Raw genomic sequence first — 27809 nt, forward strand, 5'->3', positions numbered from 1 at the left:
AAAAAATGGTTAAATACCTTATTCACCCCTATGGTTTAACTTCTTTATTTTTTAACACATAGGGTTTACTTTTTATCACAGTAGGTCCCTCAGGTTTGCTTAAAGACGAAGATGGTCCCTCCGTTAAAATTCCGTCTAAATTTTGACGGAATGCTACGACAGTACCAATTACGGTTTGACAAGTGTCTATATAATTAATTCATTAAAAAAATAAAAACATTAAAAAAATTATATTTAATTAAATTTCTTTTAAAAAAAAATTTGGGGGTGGCCTTTGCCATCAATTGATTTTTTATTTTATTTTATTTATTTATTTATTTTTTCAATTTGCCGGAAAGCCCTTGGGGGTGGGCAAACCACCCCCATGGGCCATGGAGGTGCTTCTGCCACCCCTAGACAGCCCCTCCAATTTTTATTTTTTATTTTTAAAAAAAATTAATTAAATATAAATTTTTAATTTTTTAATTAATTAATTATATAGATACATGTCAAACTGTAATTGGTGCTGACGTGACGTTCCATCAAATTTTGGATAGAATTTTGATAGAGGGACCATCTTCGATTTTAGGCAAACCAAAGGGACCTCTTGTGAGAAAAAGTAAACCCTAAAGGATCAAAAAAATAAAAAAGTTAAACCACATGGGTGAATAAAGTATTTAACCCTTAAAAATAATGTATAAGAAAGCTCTTTTGGTTCCCTATATATTGGGTAGCACTATAGCATTCCCAATGTTTGGGAAAGCTGTTACAGGTAACTTTTTGTGATTTTATATATATATAAAATTGCAAAAAGTTACCTGCAACAGCTTTCCCAAATATATATATATAGAAAATAGAATGGGTTATTGGGTATCTGTTACGAGCACTAACAACAGCTTCCCTTTGATTTTCCCTAGGTTTAGAGAACAAGATTATTTTTTGCTTCCATATGAAAATATATTTCACAATAACTTCCCTTGCCTTTCTCTATACCATTAAAATATTATTTATTTACAAAATACAGTTTCCTACTACCCTCACTTTTTTCACAAAATCCCAACACAATACTTTTTATTTTTTTTATTTTTTATTTATTCAACACAATCCCTAATTAAAAACAAAAAGATGAAAGAGGAGAGAGGAAAGAAAAATAATGTATAAGAAACCACTTTTGGTTCCCTATACATTAAAAAACACATAGCAACCATTGGGGGTTAGTTAAGTGTAGAAAATCTGATGTGAATATGTTTTTATGATTTTTTTGAATTTTTTCTTAAACATAGCGAAGGAAATGGCATATAAGACATCTACTGCTAATGCTCTAAGTGGATCATTCCTCAACTCTTTCTTCAATTCAAATCAATTCAAATCATGCTAGAGTCTAGTCTAGTTTCCTTTCAAATTTGTCGAGTCTCTTGTTGAATTCATGGCTAAGCTACCCTGAAGGCTACATTTTGACTTGAATCCAATGCTCATGACTTTGTTGAAACTTCTTGATGTTATTCGTTCGTTGAACATGAGTTGTAATTCACTCTCAGCTTCGATCCACACTGTTTTAAATGAAAGCATTCTGAATACGTTTTACTTTTGTGCTTCTTGGCGAAAGTTGTTGAGCCTTTGAAGCATTCTGAATATCGTTGACCAAAATCTGTTTTGGTCCATTTAAATTACCATTGGAATATTTTGGCCCATTTATGACAAGTTTTGAATGAGTGTTTGTTAAAACAACATCCTTAAGAAATGTTGTAATCATTCGCCATCATATAACAAAAGCCAAAGAGGACATTTACAAAATTTACGGGTCAAGCATATAATTACATGCTTGTCCATCAGAGGAATGGGTTAAGAAAAACTTCACCATCCCCCTTTCCTTTCCATGTCCCTACGCCACTACTCCATCACTGGCCCCCCCCTGCTAACAAATTCCCGCCAAAGAAAATAATGGGCAAGTACCTCTGAGTCATAGAAAAATTTCTATCCTCATTCATCCTACACTGAGTAGTAATGATTATCCTAAATTAAATGCAACTATGATTTCCAAGACCAAACTCAAAGCCCAGTTAGTCTTCCTTCCACTTGTTGACATACCTAAGGAAAGCATTTGCAGGATTTTCCCTAGGTGGCGCCCGTACGCGAGTAGATCTTCGAAGCACAGCCTCCTCCAGTGCAATCTTGTGAGACAAGTCCTTTGATCTCTTTTGGAGTTCAGTGCTGTGAAAAACAATTGTATCATTGAACAATCAGAGCAGCAAGGGATAAATCTTGTAACAATTAGTAACTATGACTTTGACAATATGTTTGACCCACCCTCCATGGCAACAAAGTCTTGTATCAACAGAAGATGATTCTATTTATTTTCGTTCATATTAATAGGAGCAGGCTATTTGTTGCCTTACAGCCATAACAAAAAAGGTAAGGGACCTGCCCCAGAATCTCCCAGATACGACGGGACCAAATATCCCTTTAGACCAGTTCAATTGATTGAGGACCATTGCATTGTAGGAAAAAGTGTTTTAGATTTGATACTCTTCCTATATACAAGTAGGACATCTTTGTCAATACCCTTTGATCTCAGAACATTGTGAAACTTGGGTTAAGACCCACTGACAAAGTTTGTCTTACTTACCAAGAAACAAGACGGTTTGTCTAGGATAAATATTTACATGTTTAAATGCATACAGGTGTATATATGTACAGGCCAATGTGCACACATATAGGCAGGTGTAGCTGTGCACATGTATGTACGGATGCGTATATAATGCCTAAGCAAGGAGATTGGTGAGTATGTATGCACACTCAAAAGAAAAATTAAACACATCAATGTGTTTGCCACAACTATAGCTGAGGCAAAAGAGAGTAACAACAAAGAAACAGAATGATCTATAATAAAGAAAAAAAACATGACTGCCAAAATAGTAAGAAGTCAAAACGTATTCTAAGAACCCATTTCTCGTTCAAGAAAAGTCAAGGACTAACTCACCATATTCTGCTATAGAATTTTTCCAGCTGTTTTTTAAGTGCCCTCTCTCTCTCACCCTTGACGTTCAGTGAACCCATCAATGCATCAAGCTGATCAAGAATGTCAAAATGTAACTAAAAAAAATATGAGAAGAACGCAAAAAGTGGCTATGCAGCTATAATACCTCTTCCTTGCTACTGTAGTATCCCCACTCCTTGGAGTCAGAACTCTCAACAAATATCCTCCCATCACGACGAAACCACCAATACCTGTTATAGAATCTGTCTCTGCCCAAGGGGTTGGTGTGTATCACTCGTTTCTCCAGCTCCCGCTCATAATATTCTCTCTGTGTTATAAACAATGATAAGAAAAAATGAATAAAGAAAAAAACGTACACATGCAAGCACAAATCACATCCAATAAGAGGAGAGTAAGGAGATGGATTCAACCCTCTGTTCTTTACTCTTTTTCTCAGTTGCATCCTTTTTATCATCCTTCAATTGTTTCAACCCATCCTTCCTAGATGAATCTTTGCCATTATCTGCTGGGACCTCCACATCTAAATTCTGCTTCTGCTTCTTGGTCTTTTTCTTCCATGTGGTATCTGGAAACTTGCTCTTGCTGTAAAAAACAGGTGAGAAAAAAAATATGAACCTCCGATCAAAAGAAATCATTAAATATACTTATACCAGAGTAAGAAAGATCAACACCAATTCTCTGATGCATTGTTCTGCTGAGATGAAAGGACCTTCCCATTTCTTTTCTTTTCTATGTGACCGTTTTGTTTACTGTGGTCATCATTAGCTGCTACACTTTCTATTCTCTCCAAAAATTTTTGATCCATTACCCCATTGGCATCAGACTCAACCTTCAACTGTTCCTTGTCCTCCCTTTTTTGATCCATTACCCCATTGGCATCAGACTCAACCTTCAACTGTTCCTTGTCCTCCCTTTTCTTTCTACCTTCTTCTAATGCCTCCCCCCTTCTTGTGGCCCCAAGTTCCTGCCGCTGTTCAATAAACGCATCCAATTTCTCCCTGAAAATATCTGTTTGAAGTGCTTGGTTAACCAATTCTCTTAAGATTCCCAATTTAGCATGAGCATCTAGAAGGCCATAATGTCCCCGCTTAATAGTTGCTGTATAAGTGCATAATTCAGGAACTTTGATCATTTCCAGAAAATCACACAAATACTCCATCCATTTGATCAGTGTAATCTGTAATGAAAAGGTGAAATCAGGACATGCCAAGCAACATAACAAACAAGAGTGAAGTTACAGAAATGACACAGAGAATGTTATCATCTATGTCCGTAGTGCTGTGCATGGAGCCCTCCACTCCCCCCACCCAAATAAAAAAGAAAAAAAGAACAGAGAAAAGAAAACAGGGAAGAAAGTATAAATGGGATGTTAACCTTTAATTTTCGATTTCTTTTCTGTACAGACGATGAATATTCACCATTGTCTTTTATGAGCAATCGGAGAAGAGCTGAATGAGATTCCACAAGGAGAATCAGACTGCTATCCTTGTGGCAGATAGCATTTTCAAAATCTTCAAGAGAGAATGGCCACAAGTGCAACAGCCTACCAAATGATGAACAAAAATCCCAAACCATTATAAGCTCCCCAAGACAATCCATTGGAATATTGAAGTCCCTTGACGGAGAAGGGCGGTTGGTGAAAACAGGATCATCTGGACCAGGCTGCACCAACAGGTCATCAATTGGATATTTGGTAGGTTCTTCCATTGGTTGATCATCTTCTACATATTCAAGAAGGCAATAAAAATGTGTTAAGACTTGTTACCTCGCATGTGTTATGTGAGAAAGTACTAGTTAAAAGAACCTGCAATTCTCTTACCCTTTATTTTCTTCCTTTTAATTTTTCCAGATTCTTCTTTTACTTCCTGAATATGATAAATATGAGAAAAACATATAACATGATAACTTCAGCCAAGAGAAAAAAAGAAAAAAGAAAAAAGAAAAGAAGAAGAGCAAACTCAAGCTATATAATTACCATGTCATTTTTTCTATCTTCCTCATTTTTCCTTCGCTTTTTATTGCAGACTACTAGTCCATCCTTGAAGACTTTCCTCTTTAACTCCTCTGGAACATCAGTTGAAATTCCGTGATTTCGTGCCAGTTTATCATTAAGGACCCAAGGAGCACTTCGGTATGTCGATTCCCGAATAAAAGACTTCAAAACATTTCGACTAAAGGGAACCTTCTTGTGTATTAAATCTTCTCTATTTAGTAATGACTTTTCCATTTCTTTCTTATTTTTATCAAGCCACGCCACTTCATATTGGATTTTGTCAGGAGCTTCCTCGAGAATTTTTGATATTTTGCATGGAAATACACCATTTTCCTTCCTTCCATACAATTCAGCGCCTACAAACAAGCGTTTCTGCAACTTTTCAGCTATTGTATCAGCAAGATCTTTCAGTGAAAGCATACCTGCAAAACAAAAGATCAAAGGATATTGAACTGCCTCATGACTGGAACAATGATGCAGATAACAACTTCAAACTAATGATTACCCAACAACACTTGAACTAAATATCAAGCAACCTGTGCATAACACTAGAAAAATCAACTTATGACAAGCATGTAACTAGATTCTCTTTCTGTCTTAGTGAACAGCTTTGTTTTCAATAACATCCTGGATATTTTGCCAAACCTCCCACCATATGTATATATCTCAAGAACTTAGATTTATATGGAATAAACACACTCACATGCCTCAAGCTTATCACTGCAAGTCCGGTCTCCACAAATCCCCCATTAGTGTTGTCCCAAGGAGTTCAAATAGGAGAAAGGTTATCTGAGGAAAAATGGTCAGACCTCTAAAGACCCATGACAATAATTTTATAATCCTAAAACCCCACAATTTTGTAACATCCACACAGCAATTAAACAACATGCTCCAAAAGAACCCTTTTCATAGCTCCATTTAAGTGGGTTCAAATAGGAAAGAGTTTATCTGAGAAACGACAGTCAGACATCCAAAGACCCCAATGACAAGAATTTCATAATCCTAAAAGCCCACTATTTTGTAACATCCAATCAACAATTAAACAATATGCTCCAAAAGAACCCTTATTATAGCTAAGTGGATTCGCTTGTATGGTAAATTTAACATTGGAGTTCAAGTCCACTAACCCATTGCTTAGTAGAGAGAAAAAGGGCAGTTATATAGAAAGTTAATGTAAACAGGATCAAATAAATTTATATTTGCCGGATACAGTCAGATTTGTTGGAACTGCTAGAAGTGATGTATCCCACCCATTATAGTGATGGCTCCAACTTTTTGTGATTCTCCTGTTTAGAACGATGGAATTTTGTTAAATGCTAATACAAAATAAGGATTGGCTACTAGGTTGTAAGAAGTGTTTTGGGAGGTTGCAGTTGACGATCTTCTGGGATAGTTGACACATGCTTCCCTGCCACTCGGAGACTGCTAGTGTATAGGCATCATGGACAGATTCTTCTTTGTTGAATCAAAATCTTGTGAGTTTATCAACGAATCAAGGGGTAAATCGCTTTGTATACAAATTATCAAGCGGGGAAGGGCTATCTCTGATCAGTTCGGTTGGGAAGAAGATTTTTTCTGGCTATTGTCGATAGTGGACGATAGGGTTGTGCATGCGGATATGGATGCAATTATTGGCAATATCCGCATCCACATCCGCATAACGCGGTTATTACTTTTAGATATCCGCATCCACATCATGTGATTACTAATTGCATATGCGCAGTTATTGCGAATTGGAATGCGGTTATTATCCGCTATCCGCATATCAGGTAATGTGCAGTGATACCAGAGTTAATGGGAGGGAGTAGCCATCTTGTATGGTTCGTCGGGAGTGGCTCACTTGAGTGCACCATAGTTTATCAAGTGATGTCCATGTCCTAGACGTGGCTCCACTTGTGGCCACGGGAATGAAGCTGGAATCCTAGTGATCGCCAATCCACACAAGGCATAATTGTGTGTCGGCCACTCAAGAGTTTAAAGAAAAGAAATATCTATGACTGAGAATATTTTATTTGTACTTCTTGATGTTTTGAAACTTAAACTTGTTTCCAACTTTATTTACTTTATGTTGTATCTACTTACTATTTGATTCACCATTTGTTTTTATGTTTTAAACAACCCAAATGATGTCATGGATGGTCCTACATGCAAGGGAAATTAGAGAAAGAAGCCTTCCCATAGAAGAGGAATTGAATAAGTGCATCTAGCACATTAGTTGTTTTGTTTCAACATACTTTCTATAATAAGACTAAAGGTTTAAAGTTTAAGTTTTTATGAGATGAGTTGTAATAACAGTAACTTGATGGTTTAAGTTTAAATTATTATGAGACCGGGTAGTCGAGCAAATGAAAAAAAATGTTGGCTAGTTGGAAAAATATTACTGTTATAAGGAAGGCAACATACTCTCATTAAGATTATGTATCCAGTCTTCCTACATACTTCTTAGCCCTCTTCTCATTACCAGCAGGTATAGCTAGGAGATTGGATCACCTTCAAAGAGCTTTTCTTTAGAATGGTCCAGGCAGGGAGTCCAAAATGCATTTGGTGAATTGGAAAACAATTTGCTCGCCAATCCCTCAAGGGGGCTTTAGAATAAGAAATCTTATGTTCAACAAAGCTCTCCTTGGTATATGGCTATGGAGATTTGGGTAAGAGGGAATCTTTTTAGGGAGGCAGGTGATTGTTATTAAGTATGGGATCCAAAGGGGGGGTTAGTGTTCAGAGGAAACTCGAAAACCTTACGGAGTGAGTCTTTGGAGGAATATTAGAAATGGTCAAGAGTCTTTTTCCAATTTGGTCTCCTACAAGGTTGGGGATGGTTCTCACATTCCTTTTGGCATGACGTGTGGTGCAGGGAAGAGGCTTTTAAGTACTCATTTTCAAAACTTTATTCTATAGCCTGTAACAAAGAGGCCTTAGTGTCAAACTACTTGGATCTCTTTTGTTCTCTTATCCAGTGGAATCCAAGCTTCATTAAGGTTGTCCAGGATTAAGAACTGGAATCTCTTGACTCCTTTCTCAATCTATTGTACACCTTGAAAACTCATCTAGGGGAAGTGGATAGAATGTTGTGGACTCAAGCTAGCAGCCACGATTTCACAGTAAAGAGCTATTATAAAACTCTTATAAAACATTATAGATAGGCGAGCATTGTTCATTACCCTGGAAAAGTATTTGGAAGGTTATGGCCTCTCGCATTGTTTTCTTCTTATGGATAGTAGTAAAAGGGTAGAATCCTCAGAGTTGATAACCTTAGAAGGCAGGGTTTCTCTCAAGCCAAGTAGCGATGCCAATGCAAAAAGAATGAGGACTATTAAAATCACCTTCTCATCTCTTGTAAGTACACTACTGATCTCTAGCACTTAGTTCTTAACTTATTAGGGGTTTCTTGGACAGGCTCTACCTTGAGAAAACTTCACTCAACTTATGTTCATGTCTGAAAAACTTAATAGTGCTGAAAGATGTCATTCAACCCCTTGATCCACTAATAGACCATCTCTTGATCCTTCATCCTCTGAGATTAGAATTCAAGACACCATTTGGAGCCACGTAACATATTCAAAGTATCATAACCAAATTTTCACTCTCCAACTTGTTGTCAAGTAATCACTCTAATCTACCAACTTTAACCGCTAAGAGTACCTACTAATCTCAGATTATTAAAAAACTATTCAGATAACTAACTAGTTCTATCCAACTTAGTTACAGAAGTTTGTGGAAATCTGCTGACAGTCACTTCATAATTTAATGACGAAACTATTTTTTTTTAATAATAATTTATTAAAAGAAAAGGGAAAGTGCCGTACACAAAAAGTATACAAGAGATGCAACCACCCTAATGGTGTCAAAAATCTAAAAAGTTAACAAGATCTACAAGATTTGAGGAGGAAAAAATAGGAACATAATGTACAACCTAATTTAAGAGATCTCGAAAAAGGAAGATTTTAAACATAGCACATTAAAACTCGCAATCCTCAAAGGCGACGATATCTTTCTCGCCATATTCTCCACATTAATAATGTGGTAATAACTTTCCAATGGCCACTTTGGAGTGTCCCCATCCTTTGAGTCTTCCAACAATGAAGCAGCACTATGATATTGCTAGGCATGACCCACAAAAATCCGAATAAGTTTAGAACCGAGGGTCAGAAATCACTAGTAAACTCACAATGGATGAGTTGGTGGTTTACGGTCTTCTCATTCTTTTTGCATAGGCAACACCAATTAACAAGAGTAAGACCCCACCCCCTAAGATTATCGATCATGAGGATTTTCTCCAAAAATGCCATCGATCATGAGGATTTTCTCCAAAAATGCCGTCCAAGTGAAGAAAGTAGTGCGAGGTGGTGCCTTGACCTTCCAAAAGAGTATATTATTCAAGAGACACAAGAAGCACGTCATTGGCCCAAAACTTGCAAGCGTCAAACAGAACACTCACAAGTATCATCAGATTCAGCAAACTCAAAGAATCAAGTATTCAATGAGACAACAATATGTGTGTTTAACACAAGGCCTAATCAAAATGTGAAAAAGGAATAAACAGCACAAAAAGTTTATTCCTTATGGAAAACAGAATAGATAATAAAAAAAATATTTGGATAAAAAAAAGCTCAGACTTTAATCCAAAATGACTCAAGCATATGCAAATATTGTGTTAGGGACACGCAGAAAGTATCTAATTTTAAAATGTTACCAAGCCTATAAATCACTCAATTAGAGCACAATTGAAAGACAGTAAATGCTACATATTAATTTAAGAAAAAAAAAATGGTGCTACTAATAACTAATATGACAGTAAAAGAAAAGCTGGATAATACATCAATGTAAGAGAATTTTATTTCTCATTGGGGTTAGTGAGTGCTTACTGTATTGGATGACATGTAGTGCAGGTGCCATAAGCTCTTTGGGAAACTGCTGAACCTTCTCTGCTGCCCGCTTTTCTGACACCAAAGCCTCCTCATAAGTCAAACTAGCTTTCCCAGTGACTTTGCAAGCCCAAACTCTCCGGCGATACAGATTTATACGGTTCAAATATTCCCTGATATAAGTTAAGATAGACAAATATATGGTAATGCCCTGTGACCCCACCTGGTCGCTGAAATGTGGGGGGGAGGGGGGGTGGATAAAAAGCAAAACTTGAAATGTTAATCTTTTCTTGTATCTAGTTTCCTCAGCAAACAAAAGAAGAGTAAGAGAAAATCCAAAAAAAAGAAAAAATTAACAATAAGTTTCGAGAACTATAGAAAAGGATACAGATAATCCCGAAATATCTCTTTCGTGAAACGAACTTGGTAAACAAGCTCATGAGGCTCCAAATCCTTAGGTAGCTCGGCCAAGGAAAAAGGCTTTCTTTTCAATAGAGGCATTGTGATAATTATGTCCACCACCAGTAAGAATAACCCACACGAGGACCCTAAATGTATGGTATTCACTTCCTGGATCAAACACAACCACATAGAGAATTTCAGAACAACCTCCTAAGTAGCACGATTTGTAGCATTCTCAAATTACATTCAGAATTACAAGCAAATATAACAATAAAGAAATCCAAGCATTGCATTGAGGTTTCATCAAAAATGTATGTTAGTTGGGGTGAGCTTTGCCAATGAGCTCTGACTTAAATTACACTTCTTACCCCCATAAGAGTAGGGTGAAGGGTAAAAGCAGGTTTAAGACCCATTGGATGCATGTATAGTTGGGTAATTTGTTCTCTCCCTGTCCCTGAGAAACGAAAACAGCATAATACTAGATATGATCAGAGTTTCCTATTTTATATCCCTTTCCCCAATTTTTCAGCAACCACAGCACAACAAGAACAGACCAAGCAATCAACCAAACACCAGGATATGATATATTTGCGTCCAAAACGACACAGCAAATATAATTCCAAGTTAAACAATCCTCATAAATGCGACTAGATTTTTTTTTTTTTACAAAAAAAAAAAAGAAAAAAAAGTAACGTATATGTCAATACAGAAAACCTCAAATCAAAAAAGAATGACACAAACCCAGAAAGTGTTTGACAACGACGTCTTAAACTTAATTGCATTGATTCAATACAAGACGCAATGTACATAGCTAGAAAGATCCCATAGCTAAAAACACAAAAACCCAATAACGTTACGTTTCACTACAAAAGCATGGTAAGAGTATTCTCAATCTCACCCAAAAAAAAAAAAAAATGGAAACAACGCAAAACCCAATATTCAAATGTAAGCATCTTTGTTATGGGCAATTTTCGTATCTACCCAACAAAGAAAAAAGAGACCCACATCTAACAGAACAAAAAGAAACCCTAAAATGTTCTGTTTTGGGGATCCCATTGGAGAAGGCCACACATCAGCCCAAGCACAGGACCAATAGTACGTGACCAACAATACTTAACAATAAGCGAAATGCCCATTAAACTGAACAATTCATCAAACCCATAAACACTTAAAATCGAACAAATAATAGGAAAAGCATCAAAACTACGGACAACAGTGCAAAACCTCCGTTCCCGCCAGAACCAAAAGGTACACACAGAGTTAAAAGAATGGTAAAAGACAAGAGGGAGAAAGAGAGTGCGAGGTGTTCTTACAGTGAGGGCGCCGTGGTGAACGTGGGAAAACCAAAATGCTTGTGTTTTTGGCGAGAGGTGGAGACAGCGGTTCTTTTGATTGTGTATAATATTTTCGAGTTTAGAGAGAGAAAGAGAGCGAGGAGAAGTTTCTCACGCTTTCTCTCACTAGCTGCCTCCTCCGCTCCTTGTGGAAAGCTAATATTTATATGATGGATGTATGAATTAGTTTATTGCAGTGGGGACCTTTGGCAAATAACTAATTACTTGAAGTCTCAAACTTTTTTACGAAATTCTAATGTTCCTCAAGTGTTTTTCTTTTTTCGATTTTTTTTTTATTATATATATATATATATATATATATATATATATATATAAGGATAAAATCCGAACACAAGGTCAGTCAATAAATTCAAATGTATACCGAGTCTTACCAATGGTTTAAAATGGAAAGTTTTAAAGAACATTGAATCTAGAAAGAGAGAAAGTATAGTTGGCATTTATAAGGCTTAACAAATTTTAAGCTATTAAAAATATTTTGGTGTATACTCTAGCATGGTTCAAAGTACTGGACACACGCGCGACGTGGACTGTATGGTGCTTGTGGTGCCTTGATGGCATTTAGCACAAAGCATCGAAGCATGGAGCGATCTGATCATGACCATTTATTTTAGGACGGTCAAGATCGTTCGATCTAGTGGTTTGATCTAAACTGTATGATGCTTCTTAGGTAGATCCAGTGGTTGGATTTATTAGATGTAATTAAAGTTAATTGTAAGATCAAATTAACTTTGATCTAACGATTGAGATTAAATAATTAACATTATAATGGTTATTATTAGATAAATATTTAATCTAACTGTCAAAATTAAGTGTTTATTGGATTTGTAGTTTAATAGCAATTTATGACTGTTAAATTATCAATTTAATTGCGAAATTATCTCTGCAATTTAGTAGATAATTATCTCTTATTCTATTCTCTTTATGATTCTTTTATGTACTTAAAACAAAACAAAAAATTATCAGAGGCTTTGTCTCTTGATAGAATAGAAAATCTGAGGGTATTTGGGTTAGTTTCGTTTGTGCAAAATGCAACTAAAATACTTAAGTTTTCTAGGCTCTATTGTATCCTAGAGAAATATTTATTGTTACCCAGTTGATGTTGGAAATTGTGTCCAAAACTCCAATTGATTGGATAATGCTTTGATTAGAACAAAAGACATATACGCTTATTCTTGCATGACATATATGTATAATTGTGTATTTTTCGATTATATACATGTAAGATACTTAAGATGCATTGTATTTGAGTGATGGTGTGGGTATCACAAAAGATCATTCTCATTGCAACTTATAAAACCTGTTGTTCGTAGTCGTAAATGAAACTAGGAACTCCATCTAGACTATAACATATTAAACCTCAAATGACTTGTCTTGGTCATAAGAAGCATGAAGGCTTCAGGTTAATATGCTGAGGTATTGGCAAGGTTATGTCATACACTGAACAGAACCACGTGAGTCGTTAGTTGTTTATACTGTCATAACATATATATGTGCACGCTGACTTAACATTTACTCTAAATCCTAAGGAGTTTATGAACTCAGATGTGAAATGTTGATTACTTAAACGTATCATAGAGTGAGACCTATTGTCATCTAGAACAACCTCAGTATGTTGGATAATCACATGTAACATTGTGTCAATACCAACTTTAACAAAGAATCCAAATCCTTTGTCAAAGAACAAAAAGATGGGGAATATTTTCCTTGTTTTAGATTTAATGAGAAAGATTATCCTAAAGCTCAGGCCCGGGTGTTTTCAGTAGGTACATTGAAAACTTATACATGTATAAGGTGAGATATATTCTCAGAAGGTACATAAGGATAATCATGAATTAAATCAATAACTCAAAGAAAAGAGGTAGTGAACAAAGTGACAGTTCAAAGACTTTGGTTCGACTACGAAATGATTCCATTGAAGGGTAACATGCAATAAGCAAATACGTCATAAGGATTAATTGATTAAATAAAAAATAATCATTAGAATGCAGTTACAATTATTTAATGGAATTAATTGTGGTTAAATAGTGTCGTGTGACATGGTCTATAAAGACATGGTCACATGCCTATGAAGCTAATGATATTTTTACTCTAGGTCCCTCTTTGAGCTAATATAAATTGACGGATAAATTATATTGTTCCTCAGTTATTTATTTATTTATTGGGATGCTTTATTTTAATAAAATATGGGCCAAAAGATTTATTTAATCTTGTTGGTTATTTGGAGAAATTGTATTTGTGGAATTAAATAGAGCACTTGGCTCATAATTTAATTCCTACAGGGGAATGAATTAAAATAAGCCTTGGGTTTATGATTTTAATTCTTTAGGCTTGTAAAATAACTTTGGGCTTTATGGAATTAATTCCAAGGGCTAAAATTAAGTGAAATGAGCATTGGGCTTGAGGATAAAACCCAAGCCCAAGTGCTAAACCAAGTGGGAGTGGGCTAGGGATAGAAGCCCTAGCCTAGGCGCATGGGGAGAATCGTTTCTCCCCATGGCCGTGTGGTGCTAGGGGCGGGAGGTCATTTTGACCCCCCTTGGCCGTGTACTACAAGGACAGAAATCCCAGTCCCACTTGGTTTAAAAATACTTTTCTCCTAGGATCCCAGAATTATAAATAGATGTTCAATTGAGAAGAAAGGGACTTGAAACAATTCATAAACTTGTGATTTTTGTGAAAACAAAAAACACAATATCACTCTCCAACAAGAGTGAATACACAGCTAGGGAGAATTTATTCTCTCAAAGCTTCTAGTTTTCACTTGTTCTTGAGAAAACTTTGTGAGCCCACACTTACAGTCATATTCAATTGTCAAAGAGAAGATCTAATAGAGCAATCTTCTCCCCAATTGTTTGAAGATCTTGAAGTGATAAACTCCCAAGTCTTCAAGTTCTTTATGAATACAATGAAGAACATAAATATGTTCTTCAAGTTCATGAAGAACGCAATGAAGATGAGATGAGTATGGACTCATGTTTGAAGTTTTCAATTTTGTTGGAACTTCAACTGTGAGTCCAACGCCATGGGAAGAATGGATGCATACTCCTACACCCCAATGCCTAGGAGAGGTTGAAGCTACATATAAGTAATCTAACTTATATGTTTGTCTTATATCTAAACATGTTTGTCTTGATGGTAAAATGTCTTGGTGATCGTGTTTTATTCCGCTGTGTAAAAAGAAATTTTTTGAAATTTACGTAAACGATCCCAACAGTTGCATAACATTTTTGGTGGGGGCAAATAATACCTTAACGAAAGTGACATTGTAACACACCTTAGGAGCAATTTCCTTTTTTTGCTTTTATTATTTTTCTAATAATCTTAAGAAATTATTTCTACTTCAATGGCATCACAGTCCTTGAAAGAACTTGCTGCTAATTTCACCAAACTCTAAAGGTTTGATGGAACTTCTTTCAAGAGATGGCAGAAGAAGATTAATTTCCTCCTTGCTTGGTTGAGGGTGGCTTATGTGCTAACAACTCCAAAGCATGTAGCACATGACAACGAGACAATTGCTGAGACTCTGGCAATGATGAAGTGGGAGCAGGATGACTACATCTACAATGCAATGGTGGGTTCCCTGTTCAACATCTATCAAAGCAAATTGACGGCCAAAGATGTCAAGGATGCACTTGAGGTTAAGTATCTTTTAGAAGATGCTACAAGTAAGAAGTTCTTGGCCGCTAAACTTATGAATTATAAAATGGTTGATGATATGCCTATTGTTGAACAGTTCAATGAAATTCTACATATTTTGAGTCAGTTTAATCAGCATAACATAAAGATGGATGAGGAAATTGCTGTCTCATCCATCATTGACAAACTTCCTCCCTCTTGGAAAGAACAAAAGAAAATTCTGAAATACAAAAAGGAAGAGATAATTGCTAATCAGTTAGGCTAGCACTTTTAGATTGATGAAGAATTAAAGCTAAAAGACAATGAAGAACAAGTGGCAGTGGTGCTTCTTGTGTAAAGAATCATCTAATCGTTGACTTATGCCCCCCAAACAACACCTAAAGAAAGAATGATATAAAAGACAATTGAATAGGCAAAATAGATGACATTTGGGAACACGTCATCTAATTTTGTAGCCATCTTTGATTCCTATGAACCCTTGAATTATGTTGTATTATTAAGTAAATCTTTCTCAAATAACCTTCTAAGAGTGCAGTATGAAATATGACAAAAAGGCTCTATGTTATACACCCTGTCATTGATCTGAACAGGGTTTCAAATAGCTTTGTTTTTATATCCTATATAGTTCTCTTATGAAGTTCCCTATCATTTGTAAATGAGCCTCCCTCACTCTATTGATCAACTGTAGGCATCTAGTCTTCCATGATTAACTAAGAACATTTCTCACAGGGATCCTTTCATTGATCAACCAAGTACATGCTTGGAGGGGAGCCTTGGTGTACAGTAACCATTAACAGAAACTATTGGGCCATAGATGGAATTGGTAATCAAGTTTTGGTCTTTAGTTTTCAACCAGCTTGATGCTTTGATCGAAAACAAATCACTCAGTCCTATGCAAGAACTAATCTCACACTTGCTCCTCTTACTGGATATTGTGATTTGTTGTCTTTTATTTTCTTTAGCCTTAACTAGGTAGACAACCACATCAGGTTGCTTGGGGCCCATTGCCTCTGATACTATTTCTTTTCTTTGTTTGGGTAACATATGGAGGGTAATCTAAATTTTCCAAGATCAGTCAATTGTTTATGGTGAGTGCCTAGCAAAATTCTCTACCAGCTTTTCCAAATTGTTATATATATATATATATATATATATATATATATATATATATATATATATATATTCTCTACCAGCTTTTCCAAATTGTTATATATATATATATATATATATATATATATATATATATATATATATATATTCAGATTTAAGATATGTATCAAACTAATCTGGTGCGGTTTTGGTAGAAATTGAGTGATTGGATAGCACATTGTATTTCTATGTTGTGACTTTCCATTGTTATTAATAGTTCATCGTGTGGATTCTTTAGTAATTCTTGTGAAATGAGATGGGGATTCATTATCACTGTTATTGTTTGTGATTGTTATGGAGAAGCTAAGTAGGATGATGTCTTCTACAGTAGATAGGGGACTTCTATTAGGATTTTCGGTGGGGTCGAAAAATAATGAAGAACTCTAATTGTGACACAAATTATATACAATTTCGAAATCTTTGATGTCTTTTTCTTAAGTTTTGAAGCAGTGTTCGGTTTGAAGATTAATTTGGCATAATCAGAGCTAGTTCTTTTGGCAATGTGGGAGATGTAGAAGGTTTGGCCCGTATTCTTGGTTGTAGATTATCTTATTTGCTGATGAAGTATTTGGGTTTGCTATTGGGATCCTCTTACAAGGCTACATTTATTTGGAATGGAATTATTAAAAAAAATGGAACGTAGATTGGTTGGATGGAAGAGGCTTTATTTATGTACGGGAGGTAGATTGACTTTGATAATAATAATAATAAAAATAAATAAATAAATAAATAAAAAACACTCTTTTCAATTTTTCCACCTATTTCTCTCTTTTCCCTATTCTAGTAGGTGTGATGAATAGGCTTGATGAACTTCAAACGGAATTTTTATGGAGGGGCATTAGTGATGAATTTAAGTTCCATTTAGTGCATTGGTCAAGAATTTGTACTCCGATGAAATTGGGTGGTTTGGGGGTTAGAAATCTGATTCAGTTTAATCAAGTTCTATTGGAAAAATGGTTATGACGATATGCAAAGGAGAGGGAGGCTTTGTGTAGATTGTTGGTGGAAACTAAATATGATAGTTTAAGGAGAAGTTGGTATTCTAAGGAGGTAACATGGCCATTTGGAGTTGGAGTGCAGTAATATATGAGGGGGTGCGAATTGTTTTCAATATTTGTTGGATATGAAGTGGGTGACGGGTCGAAAGTCAGGTTTTGGTATGGGGAACAACCTTTGAAGATATCTTATCTGGAATTGTTTAGTATTGCATATTGTGAGGATGTGTGGGTGGCTGAACATATGCTACTTAGAAATGGGATATTCAATGGAATATGTTTTTTACCATACCCGTACCTGATTAGGAAGTGGATTTGGTCTCCTCTTTCTTTGAGATGTATTCTCTCAAGGCAAGGATATGTAGATAAAATATGTTGGATCCCTTCTAAGAAGAGCAAGTTTGAAGCGAGGTCATATTATTATGTGTTAACTATACCTATTGGTTTTCCTTTTCCATGGAGAGGTATTTGGACAGTTAAGTCAAGGCTCATTCGAGAGCGGCATTCTTTATGTGGTCAGCGATATTAGGAAAAATATTGACTTTGAATAACCTGAGGAAGATGAATGTTATTGTGGTAGATTGTTGTTGTATGCGAAAGAAGAGCGAGGAGTTCATTGATCAGATTTTTCTTCATTGTGAAGTAATAAGAAATTTTTGGAATTTGCTTTTAAATTTGTTTGGTGTTGTTTGGGTTATGCCTGAAAGGGAGAGTGAGTTGTTGGTGAGTTGGGGAGGTCAGGTGGGACATTGTAACATTTTGGAAGTTTGGTGGTTGGCCCCATTGTATTTAATGTGGTGTATTCGGAGAGAGTGGCATGCAAGGAGCTTTAAAGATCAAGGTACTTCGGTGGTAGAACTGAAAAAGATTGTTATGTTCCATTTCTTTTACATGTGGATAGTAATTTGCTTTTTACCTGATTTCATATTTTTTGGACTTTTGTTCTTCTTTTTCTCCTTAATAGGAGTTTTTCGTGTATACTTTACTAGGGTTACGCCCCTTTACACTTTTCTAATGAAATTGAATTACTTATCCGAAAATGTATCAAACTAATCATTTTTATCATTTTTATCAGTTAGATCTCATATGGGGAATGACCTATTATAACAAATTACAAGGATATCTACAAAGATAACAAGAACAAAACACCCTAGAAGCACCTATGAATGATTGAAAACTGTCATTCTCTATCCCATAATCTGTTACCACTGGACTGAACTTATCAAACCAAACCCTAGGAGTTTGATTTTGACAATATAGCAGGGAAAAGAGAACTGGTAAAACATTTTAATCTTTATGAAATCTTTAAAATATTTTATGCATGCTACCAAATGTAATGGGGGAAAAAAGAGCTTTCACTTGTAATCAATAATAATAGAACATAGAACCACCGCTTTGCATTAAATACTATGTTGAATGTGGAATTGTTGCTTTTTCTTTGGTTTCCAATTATGACCTAGTTGACAGATTGGTTGTTTCTGTTCCATTTCAGTTCTACAGTTCAAAGAACACTATAATGTTTGATGATTTGCAAAGAAATTTTGTGATGAACCCACAAAATGGTTTGACAATCAAGCCATTCAGGAAGGCTCATTCAAATCGAGACAACGATCTTACCCAATACTTGCTGGCCATTCAAGAACTTGAGGACCTTATCTCCCTTAATCATAATTATTGGGAGGGGTTCTCAGAGGACAATGTCAAAAGACGCCGCCATGTATGACGGTCATCGAGAAGCCTTGAAGTTACAGTATGTTGCTTGTATCCACTTTTGAAGTACTTATGTTATTAGTATAATTCCAGCTCGTATCTGCCAAACATTGCCATTATAGCTTCCAAGTATGAGATGGCATATTGTGTAATAGTGAGAAATTTTAAGACAAAAATAGTTCATTTGATCTATAGAGCCTATTTTTTTTTTTTTTTTTTGGCAACTTGTAACTTATAAGGGAAAAAAAAAGTTATAAGGTTTATGGATGACAGTTGATCTGATTTATATTATCATCCAATTTGAACGCCGTAGGACTTGGTCATCTATATGCATATGAAATGTTCAAAAAAAAAAAGTTGTAATATATATATATATTATGCTCTATAGTTTTGTAATAAATTTTTTAATTGTTTTTTAATCTTTTAAGTTCTTTTTCCAATTTCTGCTCACTATTATGAAGCAAACATTATTTGGCAAGAATCAGAAGATAGATAAATATCAGTGTATTTTCACATAAGAAATGAATACAACTAGAAAACCTTTGCTTTCCTATCCACAAGAGAGACAAAGGAGGGAAAAAATGTGTATATATATATAAGCACAACAAAACACACCCCGCCCACCATCCAACTTTCAATTGAAGCGCTTTTCCCCATTCACCGGTGCCCCTTAACCCTTCCCCATTTTGCATAGTACATACGAGGGATGCGGAGAAGATAGAGTGTATCACATAAAAGTAATGCTATTTAGTATACTGATATACGATTGTCAAATATTTGGGATGTCGTGAAAGTTAATTTTTTTTATTTTTATAAGTGTTGATACAATGGTTGATCTTCATTGTCACGTCCTTTCAGTTGTATGACAATCATATAACAATTTATTAAATAATGTTTATTGATGCAAGAAATATCCATAGTGACCTCAGTTCCCCTTGCAAGGAGGAGCTCCACTTATAAAAAGAGGGAGGGAGTTGTCAGAATGTCACCTGCTTGGAGACTAGGGGCACCTTCGGTGCCTAAGTAAAAAAAACCCTAGTTGATAGAGTAAATCTAGTAAAAAGGGGTAATAGAGTTCACTTGGGCGCAGTAGTACGTGAGATATATATAGGAGAGTGCATGAAATCCTAGGGCTGGAAGCCACCCCAAACCACCTAGGGCCATGGGTGGTTTGGGGTGGCTCGCAGCCCCTAGGGTGGCCGGAAGCCACCCCATAATGGTCCGGCCACCCTTTCAAATTTTTTTTTTTTTATTAATTTTTTATTAATTTTTTAAATTAAATTAATAAAAAAATTATTATGTTGACATGACAAAACGGTGCGTTCCAAATAATATAACGATAGTTTAATTTGACAGTAAGAATTTTATTAAAATTTAAATTGACCCAGAAAGTAAATTTTCAAAAATAAAAAAATATAATAAATTTAGATTGACCCCTTTCTCTCGAGTTGAATTTATCCGAGCGGATTGAATGGATGGTTCATATACGGCCCTAGGACCACAACCGTTTTAATGTGCATTATAATGATGATGGGTTTATTACCAAGATGAAAAGTAGATGCCACAGCGCAGAGCCTGCTGGGTGCCCTCTTGAAATGTATGAGAGCAAGAAAGGGCAGATGAATTTGCAACCAAACTCAGAGACGCTTCAGCCAAATGGCCCGTCATCTGCCTTCGGCTCAAATGTTTCCGAAATGGTACCTACCTACAATATAGATTCTTCCGTGCCAGTAGTCTTAATTCCTAATTTGGCCCATATAGGACTCTTTGAAGCCTCATCTGAGTCATCAATTCTCATTGTCTTTGGAACCAAAATACATGTTTCTCATTTCTCTTCATCTGTAAACTTTACATCTGTGGAATGGCTTGCCTAGGGTTGGTGAGCCATTGCCAGAGCAGCTACTGTTGCTGGCAGAGGAGGATGGAGATAGACAACCACTAGATGCAGTCAATGACATACTCTCTCTCCCTTTGCACAATATTTTCAAGTAATGGATTCCCCTGATTATTGGAACCTGCTATGCATGAGGAAAGGCTCTTCATTTCGTTCAACATTTACAGAACCCATCTCAACACATCTTTTCTGGTCTCTTTAATTAAGAACAATCTCCATTGATTCCCAAAGAGTGTGCTTCAGGACCAAATTTTTGGAGCCTCCCATTTCCCATTGAAGACCTGAAAGCGATTGAAGATTCACCACATAAGAGAACGTAAGCTGATGGTTGGCCGAGTCTGGGGGCTTCTGATCTTGTCATTGCTACTCTATCAGAGGGTACTATTATCTGACGGTAGTGAAGGGCTAAGTGCTTGTTCTTTCGTCTCCCAGCACCCAGAGGAACATTTCTCGCAGTTCAACCGGCTGTCCAATATCTCTGGCAGTTTTCACAGACATGCCTAGGTTGGCTGACGTTGTAGTTATTGAAATAGCGCTATTTTGTATCTAAACTGCTGCATCTTGGACATCATAGTACCTTGTCTGGCTTCTCAACCACTTCCTCTTGCTCTGTAGCATTGGTCTCCTGCCCTTCTTCGGGTGTGCACAGGACGTTGTAGTCATTCCTATCACCTAAAGTAGAGTACTTCTGTGTCTCTCCTAAGTTTTTCACACAAGACCTCTCCACCACTGCTTTTGTTCTATCACTGCAGGATCCTGAAAATTCGAAATACACCCTGTTTAGACGTGGTAATTGAAGAGTGAAAGAATTGGAGAACAGGAAAAACAAATGAACCTTTTTTTTTTTTGTTTTATTCCTTTTTTTGGCTTAAAGTACAGATTCATAATGAGAACAAAGATAATATATGAGAATAAAAAGCATACAACCTTTTTGGGGACAAGGATCCCCTCCATTTTCCTTGAAATAGAGATGAGTCATTTCATGGTTGAGATTTTGTTTTACCTAACGATGTATATGATGCCACATCATTTAAATAAAATTTTTAAATTCCATTACAACATATTTACTACGTGACATTATGTACATTGTTTGATGAAATAAAATAAAAATCATAGCCGTGAAAAGACTCATCTCAATTTAAAGTGAAATGAAGAGGATCCTATGGCCATATTGAACTGAACTGTGCTCTCTCCTGAACTTTCCAGACAAAAAAATAATGGTCAAGAAAAGGGGCCAAAATTGTTTGTAATAGTCATAAACCTTAAGGAAAAGCCAAACTTTTTCATGACAGAATTTGGTTACAACACCAAGCAGAATCCCATCCCATAGGCCATATTAACCACGAACAAGTATGTTCGTTTGTTTGTTTTTTCTTTTTTTCTTCTAGTTTTGGTACTGAAGCAACAAGTTTTACTACCTTCGGAAAATAGAATTCATAGAAAATCCAATATATTACAAAATTTTAATTCAACTCAGGGTCTTCAATGAAAAATAATGAAATAAAGAAAATAGCACCCAGTAGATATTTCCTAAATTAGCAGTCATATTGATTGTACTGGGGAAAAGAAATAATAATAAATAAAAGGAACCTTGAGAAGATAAAGTTCTTTTCTTTTTTTTTTTGGCTTGTTTACAAGGGCATTCGAAACTATAGTTACTTCCATTTCTGGGTATTATGCAAATTCGAAAATCAGCAACCACTTTTGATTTTTTTTTTTTTTTTTTTTTTTCGTGAATATATGAATAACAATTTTTTAAAATAAAAACTCGAAAATCTCATGAAAAACGCTTTTCATTTCCATAAATAAAACTATAAAGGTTCTTCAGACAGCAAAAATTACTTGAATTCATTCTAATTCAAATAAATAAATAAATATAACATAAAAACAAAATGCATACAACTACCAACTGAAAAGCCCAGAAATTTGTATTTTCATAAAATCCAATTAGAAACAAATTTACAAGAAAGAAAGAGGTTAACAAAAGGGGTAAATCATTAAAAAAAAAAAAAAAATAGAAGAAGAAGAAAGAAACGGAGGTCTGATTGAAACAAATTTACGGCACATACCATGACTTCTGACGTAACCTGAATCTGACAGTTTAGCAAAAAGGAATAGAGCTTTATGCCAGGATCATTAGTTGCATCCTCCGAGATCTCTTCTCCACAACTCATTTTTCTTCTGAAACTAAAAGATTTCCAAACAACTCTGAAGGCCATCGCAAAGAGAATTTTCTCTAAAACCCAAAAGTACTTTCAAACACAGACATGGCTTTCAGAAGAGATGCATATTTGGGAAGGCTTCAAAAACCCAAATGCATCAGATAAAGTCGACAGGCTTGGGCATCTGCTTGGTGTTATTCAGGATCCTTGTACTTGACTGATCTGCCCTAGAAAATGCTTAGGACCATGTCAAGGACAAAATTAATGATGTGACTGAGGGGAATAAGATATATAAAGGCACATAAACGAAACAGAGATGCAGTTTTAAAATGCATCAGATCTAATTTCCAGTAAAAAATGCTTAAATCTTATGCACATTTTCATAAAATTCATCAATTAACAAAAACCTACCTAAGTACCCACCCCAAAACAAACAAAATATTTAGAAAGCAATCATAAACTAACCAACCATAAAATACATTCTGCAAAACATCAATTTGTAAAACCTAGATGGAACACAAGCATAATCTAAAAAACCTGAAATACTACAAAACAAATTAAATTTAAGAACACCATCAAAATTTAAGATGCACCATCAAGTGCAGCTAACTCACAAAAGATTATAGTAATTAGATGGTAGAACAGGTTATATTAGCAATAAAATAAGCTTAAACAAGGAAAAACAAAATATCTATCTTATTGAGGAAAATGACATACTTATACACATGTTGGACATCCTAAGATTAATCTCACCTTGGTGAGGTTGAATATACTACTACTTTTCTTGAACGGATAAATGCTTTGCATTGCCTCAGGTTTGTAAAATGATTGAGAGAGAGAGAGAGAGCAGTCACCACCTTTCCAGTTAGTTCTGTTGTACCTGAGAAAAATTTGGTTCAAAGAACATGTTTTGCTTGAAATCCATGTTCAAAACAGGATCTATAAAATACTAATAGATATTACACTCGCAATTTTGTCCAACCTCTAACCATGTTTTGCGTTAACATGTCTAATTTCTTTCTTCTCTCTTTTTTTTTTGTTGGTGAGCGATCGATCATGTCTAATTCAAGAAAACCAAACTCAGTCAAAATATTATTGTCTAGAAAGCATACACAAACAACTTCAGAAGATGGCAATGAGTGCTAACCTAGATAATTTATCCTTTTCCCAAAAAGGAAAAGACACAAAATTAACATAATTTAGGGTCCAATCAGATAATGTGGGCTTTGATATCCAGAAAATAGTTTAACCATGACTGGTTAGAGCCAGGTTATCAATATGTAACAGGGATAATCCCCTTAGCTTAACCAAAGGGTTGCCTCTCTTTGGCACTTTTCAGCCATCCTTTGCACTTACGAGAAAAGGAAAAGAGGGAGGGGGGAAGGACAGGCGGATAGAAACAAGACTTACAAAGTAAACAGTCAATTGCTTTAAAAGATTTACCTTCTTGCAGAAACCACCTATATCTAATGGTATCAAGACTCCATGAATCTTAAAGCCGAAATTTTATCAAAGGGAAAAAGAAAAACTAGCATACAGGGTGTTTAATCTGTACCAGCCACAGAAGTTACAATCTTAAGCTCAAGAAAGCAATAAAATTCAAAAATCAATTACATTCTTTTTTTTTTTTTTTTTTTTCTTTTCTGATAAGTAATGTTGTATATACCAAAAAGTGCAGAGGGGCGCAACCCTAGTACACAAGAAGTATACAAGAGAACGCTTAAGACGAAAGAGAAAATAAAGCAACGAAACCTGAAAAGCTAATAACTAAAGGAACTAAGATGTCCAAGTGAAGAGGAAAAAAAAAGAAATAGGACTTGAGCTCCTCCAAAGTCCTCTCAAGATTATTGAAGTTCTTATCGTTTCTTTCCCTCCATATGCACCACATAAGGCAAAGAGGCACCATCAATTACATTCTATGCTACATAAAGCATGCTGCAAATCGTATATTGATCTAAGAAAGATAGATTTAAGCGATTTCCAGTTAAGCTCAACAAAGGGTTCTTAAAGTTCAGATCCAAAAAAAGTTTTTAGATAATTGTGTCACAGAAATGGACCCTCCTAAGCAACCTCTGGTCTTCTTAAATCCAGTGTTTGTAATAGTTGGAGATATTTGAGATCCACCAAGAGTAGGTTATTCAAGTTCTAGCGTTTAGAGAGTAAAGTTATTTCTCTCACCAAAAGTGTTTACAGAACACAAAGCAGGACTGCACGCCAAGTCATGCCACTTTCATGATGACGCTGCCCTTTTTAACATGATAGTACCGGCATGACTATCTAAGGCATCAAAATAAAGACAACAATTCTCTTGCTGCTGCAAAATAAAGTTAGAGATGAGCCAATTCCTCGCCACTATTCTTACACATAGAACACCAATCCACTATAATTTATTTTTTTATTTTTTTATAAGTAATCGAGATATTATAAAAAACATAAGGCGCCCCTAGGTATACAAGAAGTATACAAAAGATTCCACCTAATTAGTAGGAGCAAAAAGAACAATAAAATCATGATAACTAATCACCAAAGGAGAAAAGTTGTCTAAAGATATAGGGTGTTGAAAAATAAAAACATAATTTACTCCAAAGTCTTTCACGGTCCTTAAAACTTCTACTTTTATTATTCCTTTCCCACGCCACAAAAGGCACGAAGAAACAATTGTTAATATCCTTTCTTTTTAAGATTGTCAATTGTTAATACATCACCCATAGCACCTGTAGTATCTGTTAATGTTTCACCAATAGCACCTGTAGAATCCCAAGTCTTCAAAGCCTTTGAAATGAACAATTGAGATAAGAGCCCTCACCCGGACATTTAGAAAATGATTTTGACAAAATTATCACTGTAAGAACATGTCCGGGAAAATAAAATATTAATCAATATTCATTAGTGTTAGCCAGCATGAAACTCAAAATAATGTACAACAGAGAAGATATTCCAAAAGCAAATCAAAAGTTTCTACTGAATAACCAAACTAGTCCTAAAAAAATCATTTCATGATTAACAACATATTCTCTCACATGGCAGTGAATCCCAAAACTTCTTTTGAGCATACAAGAAATTCATTCACTAATTAATTGAACATTTTTTTACGATAAAATAACTAATCAGATATCGAGTTAGAGCAATCAATCAGATGAAGATATCCGTACAAGCACCTTGTTCTTCTTCCCCGCAGACAAAAGGATGACCTTCCCATCCACAATGTCCTCCGCCTCAATCCTCTTATTCTCTCCGTCCACTCTAGAGTTGTTCAAGTACAAACCCCCCTGCTTCAACATGCGCCGCGCAGCCGATTTGCTCTCCAACAAACCGGCTGCAACGGAAAGATCAACGAGCGAGAGATGCAACACCTCATGGTGAGACAAAGAGCAAGACGGCACATCCTCCGCAATCCCCTCGATGGCCTTCCAATCCAACCTAGTCTCGGCCCCCGGCCTCATCGCCTGGGTGGCCTTAACGGCCTCGCTCAGCCCCTCCTCGCCGTGCACGAACCGTGTGACTTCCTCCGCAAGCCTCCGTTGCGCGCTGTTGGGGACGTACCCGGGCGCCCCCATCTCCCTCTCCACCTCCCTAATCTCCTCCAACTCCATAAACGTCAGAATCTTCAAGAACCTCACCACGTCCGCATCTGGAACCGAGAAGAAGTACTGATAAAACTTGTACGGCGACAGCATTGATGGCGACAACCAAACGGCACCGTCTTCTGATTTCCCGAACTTGGTACCGTCGCTCTTCAACAGAAGAGGGAATGTCAGTCCGTACGCCCCCTCCACCTGCAAAATCTTCCGAATCAATTCAGTCCCAGCCGTTATGTTCCCCCACTGATCGCTCCCTCCAATTTGCACACTCACTCCCTCCTTCTCGAACAGGTGCAAGAAATCGTAGCCCTGCAATAGCTGATAGGTAAATTCCGTGTAGCTCATTCCCTGCTCCGATTCCAGCCGCTTTTTAACGCTCTCCTTCGCCATCATCGTCCCAACCCTCGCGTACCGGCCGACATTTCTCAAAAAATCCAGCAGCCTCACCTCTTTCCACCAGTCGTAGTTGTTCAGAATCACGAAATTCGAACAAGCCTCCGAATTGGAGAGGAGGATCTTGGTGATGGTGTCGTGGATGCCGGCGGTGTTTTTGCGGAGCGCGTCGGCGTCGAGCTCGGGCCGCTCGAGGGACTTGCCGGATGGGTCACCGATACGGGCAGTGGCACCGCCGATGAGTGCGACGGCGTGGTGGCCGCAGCGCTGGAACCAGGAGAGGACGATGATGCCGAGGAGGTTACCGAGGTGGAGGCTCTCGGCGGTGGGGTCGAAGCCGCAGTAGACTTTGACGGGGCCGGTGGAAACGGCGTCGTGAAGGTCGGAGCTCGTGAGGGACTCGAGGAGACCGCGTTGCTGGAGGATTTCGACGACGTTGTGGCGCCGAGAGGTTTGGGATTGCAATTGCGAAAGGGTGGTGGTGGTCTTGACGGAGGAGGAGGGTAGTTTAGAAATTTTACAAAAAGAGGCGAGGGAGGTTTTGAAGGGGGAGAACAGGATGAGGGTTCTGGAGGCGGAGGCTATGGCTGTGATAGCCATTATTTTCGGTTGGTGCTGCTCGTTTGGTGGTTGCTAAACAATATATGTAATGAAATTGTGAAGAGATCATGTTAGCGTGAATACCATTTTTTTTTTT

At 36.5% G+C, this 27809-nt stretch overlaps 2 protein-coding genes and 1 pseudogene across 6 annotated transcripts; all 3 read right to left on the reverse strand.

The window, feature by feature from the left end:
- Positions 1-1690: 1690 nt before the first annotated feature.
- LOC132166474 (DDT domain-containing protein) lies at positions 1691-11690 on the reverse strand. Of its 3 annotated transcripts, none has more exons than XM_059577290.2 (12): positions 11551-11690; positions 10606-10691; positions 10224-10405; positions 9836-10008; positions 4953-5392; positions 4797-4842; positions 4352-4695; positions 3649-4154; positions 3388-3559; positions 3123-3284; positions 2960-3048; positions 1691-2190 (listed from the first exon to the last, which is right to left on the reverse strand). In XM_059577290.2, the coding sequence occupies exons 2-12, from the start codon at positions 10657-10659 to the stop codon at positions 2040-2042; spliced, it is 2319 nt and encodes a 772-aa protein (XP_059433273.2). In that variant the 5' UTR covers positions 10660-10691; positions 11551-11690; the 3' UTR covers positions 1691-2039. The 3 variants fall into 3 exon arrangements, with proteins under 3 accessions (XP_059433273.2, XP_059433272.2, XP_059433275.2); XM_059577289.2 differs by having other exon boundaries at positions 4352-4698; XM_059577292.2 differs by lacking the exon at positions 10606-10691 and having other exon boundaries at positions 4352-4698.
- An 8907-nt stretch (positions 11691-20597) lies between these two features.
- Positions 20598-23195, reverse strand: LOC132165117 (cyclic dof factor 2-like; annotated as a pseudogene).
- EMB2768 (Tyrosyl-tRNA synthetase, class Ib, bacterial/mitochondrial) lies at positions 20880-27739 on the reverse strand. 3 transcript variants are annotated; one of them, XR_009438516.2, is made up of 4 exons: positions 26297-27739; positions 23892-24018; positions 23046-23365; positions 20880-21732 (listed from the first exon to the last, which is right to left on the reverse strand). XR_009438516.2 is itself a non-coding variant. In XM_059576291.2 (1 exon), the coding sequence occupies exon 1, from the start codon at positions 27710-27712 to the stop codon at positions 26267-26269; it is 1446 nt and encodes a 481-aa protein (XP_059432274.1). In that variant the 5' UTR covers positions 27713-27739; the 3' UTR covers positions 26001-26266. The 3 variants fall into 3 exon arrangements, 1 of the variants encoding a protein (XP_059432274.1); XR_009438517.2 differs by having other exon boundaries at positions 23046-23375; XM_059576291.2 differs by lacking the exons at positions 20880-21732; positions 23046-23365; positions 23892-24018 and having other exon boundaries at positions 26001-27739.
- Between the last annotated feature and the right edge of the window lie 70 nt (positions 27740-27809).

The sequence above is a fragment of the Corylus avellana genome, chromosome 11 (genome assembly GCF_965113065.1).
Source record: "Corylus avellana chromosome 11, dhCorAvel1.hap1.2, whole genome shotgun sequence".
NCBI lineage: Eukaryota > Viridiplantae > Streptophyta > Magnoliopsida > Fagales > Betulaceae > Corylus > Corylus avellana.

Coding starts and splice junctions, on each gene's coding strand:
- LOC132166474 (XM_059577289.2), bottom strand. CDS start 10,659: ATGCATCCAATGGGTCTTAAACCTGCTTTTACCCTTCACCCTACTCTT. Junction 4,155..4,351: donor AAAGAAATCGAAAATTAAAG/GTTAACATCCCA, acceptor TTTTCATTACAG/ATTACACTGATCAAATGGAT. Junction 3,560..3,648: donor AACAATGCATCAGAGAATTG/GTGTTGATCTTT, acceptor TGTTTTTTACAG/CAAGAGCAAGTTTCCAGATA.
- EMB2768 (XM_059576291.2), bottom strand. CDS start 27,712: ATGGCTATCACAGCCATAGCCTCCGCCTCCAGAACCCTCATCCTGTTC.